The sequence below is a fragment of the Molossus molossus genome, unplaced genomic scaffold (assembly GCF_014108415.1).
Source record: "Molossus molossus isolate mMolMol1 unplaced genomic scaffold, mMolMol1.p scaffold_m16_p_21, whole genome shotgun sequence".
In the NCBI taxonomy this organism is placed as follows: Eukaryota; Metazoa; Chordata; class Mammalia; order Chiroptera; family Molossidae; genus Molossus; species Molossus molossus.
The window spans coordinates 3200094-3209370 of record NW_023425357.1 but is presented as its reverse complement, the minus strand read 5'-3'; the positions used below and the strand labels follow the sequence as shown (position 1 = coordinate 3209370).

The 9277-nt window shown below is 46.7% G+C and overlaps 1 protein-coding gene across 1 annotated transcript; it reads right to left on the bottom strand.

Annotated features, from left to right (window-relative positions):
• On the bottom strand, positions 1–4097 carry LOC118638818 (leukocyte immunoglobulin-like receptor subfamily A member 5). The gene is made up of 5 exons (XM_036274944.1): positions 4009–4097; positions 3811–3846; positions 3363–3647; positions 2929–3231; positions 1–176 (listed from the first exon to the last, which is right to left on the bottom strand). Exons 1-5 carry the CDS (start codon positions 4040–4042, stop codon positions 1–3), a joined length of 834 nt encoding a protein of 277 aa, XP_036130837.1. The 5' UTR covers positions 4043–4097.
• Positions 4098–9277: the final 5180 nt, after the last annotated feature.

The window sequence follows — 9277 nt, the reverse complement described above, 5'->3', positions numbered from 1 at the left end:
TCAAGGATCCCACTCAACAGTCCATTGTTCCTGCTGGGTTCGCCTCCTGGCTGCATCATGGGTCCTACTCTGGCTGGTTTGAGCCTGAAATAGCAGCACCCCGAGGACCACCAGGACCAATCCAGCCACGCCCATGCGTACGAGATTCTCCACGGTGTAGTCTTGGCGATGGGAAAGTAGGAATTGTGGGTGAAAATATCAAAGAGGTCAGAGTACATCCAGATTACCCCAGAATCCTGACTAACACCTCAGGGAACCTCTCTCTCTTTCTACCTCTATGTCTCACATTCTTATTTCTTTTTATATCATTGAAAGTATTACAGATGTCTCTCTTTTTCCCCCATTGACACACTCTTCCCCACTTCCACCCCAGCCCTGCCTTCACCTCACTATGTCTGTGTTATTGTTTATGCATATGCTCCAAGATAAAAAGCTTCTGTACAGCAATTGAAACCAGCACCAAAATGAAAACTAAACCCACTCTGGGGGAACCTGTATCTGTCAATGAAACAAGAAATAAGGGGTTAACTTTCAATATATATGAAGTACTCATGAAGCTTAACAAAAGGAAGACAAGCAATCCAAATTAAAGTGGACAGAGAACCTAATAGACACCGCTTCAAAGAGGACATTCAAGTGGCCAAGAGACATAGAAAAACATGTTCAGTGTCTCTAATCATCAGAGAAATGGAAATTTAAATGACTTTGAGGTATCATGTCACACCTGCCAGAATGACCACCATCAACAAATCCTCAAACAAGTGCTGGCGAGGGTGTGGAGAAAAGGGGACTCTGGTGCACTGCTCCTGGGAATGCAGACCTGTCTCTGGGAAGACTTCACCTTCTGAGCTCAGCCCCATAACTTGAATTTCTCCCATTCAGGATTTTGAGAATTGTGAATGAGGGTGTGAGTGAGGACTTGGGGAGACAAGAGCCTTCCTCCTGTGGTCTTTGCTGTCAAATGCCACAACCTCTCAGATCACAACATTTACACAGTCCCCTAATGAGCCCCGTCTCATCTCTGCCAGGTCCCTGGTCTCCACATTGGATGATCTCAACCTCCTGTGATCTCTGAGTCCAGACCAGCTCTGGGTCACTTTGATTGAATGGAACTGTGCCCAAGAGTTCTAAAAGAAAGAGGGATGGTCTCAGTACAGAATGATTACTGCTGCGTGTTCTGTGTTTGGTGTGAAGCACAGACCCCATAAGCTTTTTCTTCCAAGCCTGAAAGATCCCACTTACTCCACGGCTAAGGACCCCGGATCCATGGAGGAGGGGTTGGAGTCAAGGGGTCCTGAGTGTCTTTCTTTGCAGAGCCCCTGGAACCTCTCATGTATTATTGTCTCAGACTCTGAAGAGACAGGACCATGGGCTGGCTGATCCTAATAGAACAGGGTCAGGGGCCCCCAGGGGCTCACTGGGCTGTGACAGCAGGTAGGGGGCGGTGCTGAGTGAGCTTAGCACTGCAGGTGCCCCCGTGGGTGGAGGTCACAGGACTCATGGAGAACTCTGCCCTGAACTGCTTGGCTCTGTACTTCAATCTAAGCCTTGGAAGGGGGGAGGGGATTGAATGTTCTCCCCTTGAACAAAAGCAAAGTATTCTTCTGGTTCTGTGACTGAAACAGCAGAGTCATTTTCTACCCTGAGGAGAAAAGTGCCCAGATGCACAGAGAGGGAGGGTGTCTCAGGAGCCATCCTAGAGCGAAGGATGTTTGGCTGGGCTGGGGCTCTGCCTTCCTGAGCCCCTTGAGCCCCCTTATGTCACCTCATCTGACAGCCGCCTGTGAGCAAAAGTGGACCAGGGTTGGACAGACATAACCTAACACTCAGGGAAGAGAAGGGACCAAGTGACTCCCAGCAGGAGCAGCAGAGCTGGGAACTGAACCAGGTCTGACTCCAGCCCTCTCTCCTCAGAGCTGAGCCTGGGCTGAGGGAAAGGACCTGGATGCCCCAGACCCTTGTCCTGCCTGCCCCTCGCTGTGCATGTCACCATCACTGCTACAGAGGGGACATTTTCCATAAAATCATGTCCTGGCACTTTCTGGTGTGGCCTCTCCACCCAGAAGGTCAGAGCCAGAACTGAAGGGAAATCGAAGCTCTGGGCCACCAATCTATCTTGCACAGGTAGGGACCCTGAGGCCCAGACAGGGGAAGGGTGTGTTTATGTAAGAGTCTCCAGAGGAGCCTGAACTCCCTATGACTCAGCCTCTGTCTCTCATGAACACACCCACCCACCCCCACAGAGACCCTCAGCTACACCAATGTGGGTGTAAATCACTGTGAAGGTGGGACTATCCTAAGGGCTTCTTGGGCATCTGGATGGGGGTGAGGGGTGGAGGCTGCTCTCTAATCCCTGGAGCCCAGTTTCTCTTTCCCCAACTTGGCTCCCAACATCTCCCTCTGTCATGACCACCCCACCTGCCACCTGCCAGCTTCAAGGCCCAGAAACTCCCAGCCACATCCCCCCTTGGACACAAGCCTGTCCTTGAGTATCTAATTGACATTAGATCCCCTGACAGACTCTCAGGAATTTCTGGGTGCTCTGTGCTCCCTCTGAGCAGAGTCCCAGTGACTCACCAGCTATAGAGATGGAATCTGTGGGTGGGGGTCTGGTGCCCACAGGGGGTTTTGAAAATGAGGATACAAGAGGGTGAGAGGCTGGGGCTAACCCTGCAGTTCCAAAACCCTCAATATCTTCTCCTGTATATGCTCTGTCTTGCCACCAAAGACATGCCTTTGGCCACCTACAACCTTCCAAATTCAAGCTTCAGAAATAAGTAGGCAAAGATTAGAGCAGCTTTAAGGGGTAGATCACTGCTGGGTGACCATCCCTCACAGCCCCTCACCCTCATCCAACTTTTCTTGTCTGCTGGGGACAGGACCCTGAGATGATGTTGCTCAGACACAAAGGGGTCATGAACTCCTCACCTGAGAACTGTAAATCCAGGGGGTCACTTGGGTCGGACCACTGCCAGGGAGTTTTCTTAAAACAGCCATAACATCTGAATGTCCAGTTGAGGCTGGAGTTCACGGGGCCCACAGTGAACAGGGCCTGGGACAGCCCACTGGAATTTTTCTCTGAGTCCAGGGTCCAGGAGATCCTGTGTTCTCCTTCCTTAGTCAGAATGAACCTGTCAAATTTCTGCCCTGAGCCACACTGGAAAGTCATGTTCCCTCTTGAGGTCACGACAGGGCTGGGCAGGGCTGAGAGGCTGGGTTTGCTGTAGGATCCTAGAAGAAAAAGAGGTAGGTTGTAAAATTAGGTAGCTGAAACCTCCCTCGTGTCCCCCAAGGCGGGGCTGTGAGAGAGGAGACACCCTCAGGGCAGAGCCTGAAGCTGGGACCCCTGAATGTCCCCTCACCTGTCACCACCAGCTCCAGAATGTCACTGAACTCTGACCATCCAATGGGGCCGATGTAGTAACAGCGATATCTCCCTGCATCATGCTCTGTCATGTGGGTAATGGAGACCTGGACCTTGTCCCTGGGCTTCCCTGGAATCTGTCTCTCTGAATGCACACGCCCTTGATTACGAAACACACGGAACTCCTGGGCTTCCAGGACACCCTGGCACCACAGGGTCACAGGTCTCCCCAAGGGGATCACAGAGTCTGGCTCAGCCCAGAGGGTGGCTTTGGGGAGGGTCCCTGGAAGGAAATCAGACAGCATCACAAAGATGTTCCCAACCCTCAGATCCCTGCTCAGCCCCAAATGCTCACATTTTATCACCTTATCCCTGGACTTCTGTGCTCTGTCCTGAGCTCCAGGTGTGAGGGAAGAGGTGGGACATGCAGCCTGGGAGGGACTCACCTGACCGCGTGTGGATCCTCTGGTCCAGACTCAGCCCTGGAAGAGAGACCGTGTGAGAGATTTGCTTCTGGACGTCTGAGCTCATTCTCCTCCCTCTGTCTCCCGTCCACACTGCTGCCCGAGCCTGAGGTTCCCATGAACTGGGTGTGTAAGCTCCTTGTTCCCTCTGCCAGCCTGCTCCCCATGTCCACAACTGACCGAGGCAGAGAAGAGCAGGGAGGATGGACATCATGGAAACTGCTCTAAGAGCTTCCGCTCTGCAGATGGACTGACCCTGGCCTGAGGGTGGAGACGCACAGGATGTGGTGTGTCAGGAGCTTCTGCCACCTTCCGGTTCCCACCACTGTGAACCTAAGCAGAGGGTCCGCCCCGCCCTGTCAGGGATCTGGGTGTTATCATGACGAGTCCTCCTGAGGACTGCAGGACCTCTGGGGACACTTGGCCAAGATTTCGGTCTTTTTCTGACCCAGGACATTCAACCAGGTCTGAACTCCTTCTCAGGAAGGGAAGATCTCGGGTTCTCATTCTGAGTTCACCCTGACTGGATGGCTCCCAATAGAACTCCCTACACATTTCCTCAGCCTTCCACACACAGAATTAAATTTTGGTATTTGCTTATCCAAAAAAATGTTTTTTGATCATCTACTACCTTGTTGAGTATTTGGGCCAGAACCACAAACACATCCGTGATCCAGGATCCATTTCCTGTAATTGAGAAATTGTTATTAGCAGAGTTTTGGCTTTCTAAGCCTAACACTGAAAGTATGTTTCTTACAAAAGAGAAATGAGAGAAAATATGAGAACAACTGGGACAGTGACTATACTGTGATTGAGGCAATGGGTGTTTGAAGATGTGGAATCCTTAGAGGTGAAAGTGAGACTATTCTTAAGAGCAAAGAACATTTTACAGAACCCAAGAGACAGAGAGACCCTAGAACAGCAGTGAGAGAGGGTGAGGTGGTGGTTGATCATGGTGTGCTCCCCCAGGCAAAGCGGTGGGACTATGTCCTTAAGGCAAAAGGCATACATAGGAATGGACTGTGATCGTCAGACTGGGTTATGAAGATCATACAATCTAGAGAAACGCAAAAATATAGAAAAAAAACATATAAACAGTAATTGATTTCCCATCCTGTGTTTCTAACAATGTTACATAAATGGCAACATGGATTTACCACAAAATCCTCTCTTAACCCTTAACAGTCAACACCACATGCAGAGAAGAGAAATGAGAAGAAGAAATCGTGTTACTTCTAGTCTGGGCTTTAGCTCTGGGATGGGAAGGGATTTGCGAGTTGCATAGAACTCTAGCAGAGCCCACAGATAGGCAGTAGCAGACGATGTAAATGTGTTAAAGTGTGAGTGAGTGTGTGTGTGTGTATCACTGTGCGTGTGTGTGTGTCTGCGAGTGTGTGTGATGTGTGTGTGATGTCGGTTCACGAGGTAACTGCACTTGTATTGGTGAAAAAATCAGGATTGAGAGCTCAGGTAGGAGGGTCACATCTGAACAACCATGAGCAGTTTTCAGTTCAGACAGAAGAATCTGTATTTACCCAAAAATCGTGGGGACCATGAAAAGATTTTCAGCAGAAAATAGAGACCCTTAAATATAAGTTGGAAAGAACAATGTGGAGGTGACCTGTGGTAGGGAAGTCAAGGGTGGAGCTCAGAACACTGGAAGGTTGAAAACATGACTGCTGCCTTTGTGGGTGGGAAGGTGACCTTCCCTTCCTGCCTTGCTGATGGGGACAGCAAGGTGGCCTCAGAGACAGGGAGCCCAGAGGTGGGAGAGAAATGAGCCTGGGGGCTCTGTCGTATGCTTCTGCTCCCACGGAAAAGTTCAGCTCTTCCTCCTGGCCCTGAAACCCAGGGTCTTCTTACTGTTTTCACCTGATGTTCTGTTTCTGTTGGCAATAAATCTCTACCTCCATCTCCTTGGGATAAATCATTTAAGTCATCTCTGTTTTTTTGGAGCACTTTGAAGCTGGTTGTCACTCTCCTCTTCAAGCCGTAAAGACCTTTCACGATTCCCAAAAATTGAAATTCAAGAGATTCTGTTTAAAGGCAGTAAACACACACAGAGACACATCTTTTTCAGATTGTTCAGATAACTTTTTTTATTGTGTAGTTTTGAAAGCACACTCTTCATTTTAAAAAGTAATGCATGACGTTATCATGTATTATTTTACATTAGCATAAAGTTTGTCTTTTGTACACAGACACCCTATTTTATTGTTCTAAAATATCTGTTGATCATGTTTTTTAGAAAGAGGGGAATGGGGAGATCAATTTCAACATTAATGTGAACCAGAAACATCAATCAGCTGCCTTCTGCATGCCTTCTTCTGGGGATCGAGCCTGCAACTTGGGCCTGTGTACCAACCGCAAGTGGAACCGGGACTTTTCACTCCATGGGACAATGCTCAGTGCTCTGAGCCACACCAGCCAGGCTACACAGACTCGTTGTAAAAGGCAGCTGTGGCACTAACACATCCCGAATGGTTGACGGACACTTGAGCAGCTCACTTGCTCTCATGGTCTCACTTCCCTCATGTGCATGTAGCTCAGTGATACCAATGAACCCTCTACGAATGTGGTGAGAGCCCACTCTTCCTGAGATATGGGGGAAAGAAAACCAGCCATTCAGATGAGATGCAGATGTTAGAGCTTCGAGAGGTTGAAAAGCTGAGATTCCTAACTAAATGGAGCAGAAGGAAGAATGACATTTGACCATTCATGTGGAGTCACCTGAATCATGACAGATCCTTGCAGTATAGGGGGCATATCATGGTCTCTACCTCATGGGGTTCCAGACAGGTTAGTGAGTCTGTGGAACCAGGTGTACTTTCAGACCTGCCTCATGTCACGTTCTGTTATTTTTATGTTTGTTTTAGTCTGTAAGCACCTGTACAAGCAATTGCACAACATGGAGAGAGTTGAGCCTTACAGTCAGCCACCTTAGAATTGATCCTACGCATCAGTTCTGAGGAGGTTCATAGCATTACAGGCCTACCTAAGAAACAAGAATAATATGTAATAAACTATCTAACACTACAACTAAAAAACTTAGAAAGAAATCAACAAAGAAAACCCAGAGTGAGTAGAAGAAAAATAATAATAAAGATCAGAGTAGAAATAAATGGCATACAGACTTAAAAAAAAAAAAAAAAAACACTCAAAACATCAATATAACCAGGAGCTGGTTGTTTCATAAGCTAAACAAGATTGATGAACCTCTAGCCAGATTCAACAAGAAACAAGAGAGAGAACACGAATAAGCAAAATCATACACAAAAGAGGGGAAGGAACAACACACTAGAGAAATGCAAAAAATTGTATGAAAATATTAAACAACTATATGCTAACAAACTGGACAACCTGAACAGTAAGGACAGACTCCTAGAAACATACAATCTTACAAAACTGAGTCAGGAAAGAATCACAAAACCTGAATAGACCTGTAATAACTAATGGCATTGGAGCACTAAAAAAACAATCGAGCAAACAAACAAACAAAAATCCTTACAAACAAAAATCCTGAACCTAACTGCTTCCTAGTGGAGTTTTACCAAACACTCAAAGGAGAACATATGCGTATCTTCTTATTCCAAAACGATTCTAAAAAATTCAAGGGAAAGAAAGACTCCTACGCTCTATTTTGAGGCAAGCATTATCCTAATTCCAAAACCTGACATGGAATCTACTAAGCAAAATAAACTGATGAACAGAGTAGGTCCAGGGCATGACTGCATGAAACAGACTGACAGACCACAGAGGGGAGGGGCGAGGGAGTACAGGAAGAGATTAACCAAATAACATATATGCCAATATGCACATCCCACTAACACAGGGAATACTGTGCAAAGGCATGCGGTGGGGCAGCCACTGGATGGAGGGAGGCAAGGGACGGGTGATGGGGGTCATCTGTAATCCTGGCAACAATTAACAATTTCTAAAAAAATTCTTGCTCCTGGCCTGGGCTCTTTCTCCCTAACACTTCCCATTAGTAACGTCCTCATTCTATCAGTAGCACCCTCTTTCTCTTTATCTCCCTCTTTCAGAACATCCGAGTCATCTCTGCCTCCTCAGCCCCCATTTTCTCCTGGGCAGCAGTCCTTTTACCCCGCTAGGTTCTATCTGCAATCCCTGGGTGAGAGGTGATTCCACATTTAATTGAAATCAGAGCTGTGACGTGGGTGGACTGTCAGCCTGGAGCAGGTGTTTCTTCTTTCTGAGTCTATTCCCTGTCGGAGGTGAGGTGATGACGTCTCTTCTCAACCTGGTTGTGACAGAGCAGGGGACCCTGGGACACCCAGGGGCAGAGTCGGGCAGGTGTCCTGGGACAATGAACCCAGGGGCAGGTTGGAGACACTGTTGTGATCACTCTCACATCAATGTTTCTCTCTCTCTCTCTTCCTTCTCCCATCATCTCCCTCTAAAAATCAATTTTAAAATATTTTATTTTAACGTGTTAAGATGTACTTCTTTCTTGTTTTCTTAAGATGAGTTTGTGTCAGTTCAGTTGCATGTGCATGCATTTGTGTGGGTGCATGCACCTCCTGTGTGTGTGTGTGTGTGTGTGTGTGCGTGTGTGTGTGAGTGCGTGAAAGATCTTAGGAATAAAACCCCCTGCATAGGATTTCAGTTGGACAATTTTTGGTAACAGTATCAGTGTATTTAATCTGTACACAGTGTGGCAGAGATTTCTTCCTCATCATGTGTACATTTGAAGGCCTTCATTTGGAAATACTTTTTCTAATGTGTTGTTATCCCATTTTCTATAATGTCCTGCTCCTATTCTGTCAAAGTCTGTGCAAGGTTTTGTGGTTTCTGCTGCTTCATCTCTTCTGTTAAAATGGGCTTTTAGGCTGAGGTTTATAGGTATGATCAATGTGTTCAAAACTGAATGTTCTCTATAAATTTTCCTAGATTTTTTGTGGTTGATATTCCCAGTAGTAGCTACTGCCATCCGTATCATGTTTCTCCTATATCTTCCTTTATAAAAATTTTGCTATTCCTTTACTAATCATTTGTAGTTGAATATTTTTATAAAGTTGAGCTGACACACAATAGCCTATGAACTTCAGGGATACACCACAGATTTGATATTTATCTCACATGTGCTCCCCACGAGAGTCTAGAACCATCTGTCTCCCTGCAAAGGTATCACGTTATTGCCCTTCTCCCCCTTTTCACCCACCCCGCCAGCCCCTCCCCTTGAGAACCACCAGATGCCTTTTACTTCTATAAATGTGTATGTCTTGATGATGTTACAAATTCCAGACATAAATAAAATATTTCTTTGTCTGAACTATTTCACTCAGCACAATAGCCTCATGGTTCATCGAAGTCATTGCAAAGGGCAGGATTGCACACTTTTTTTGGCTGATTTCTATTTCATGTGCTTACACACTACATCTTTCCAATCCAGTCATCTATGAATCTGAGGATTCAATGCAATATTTTT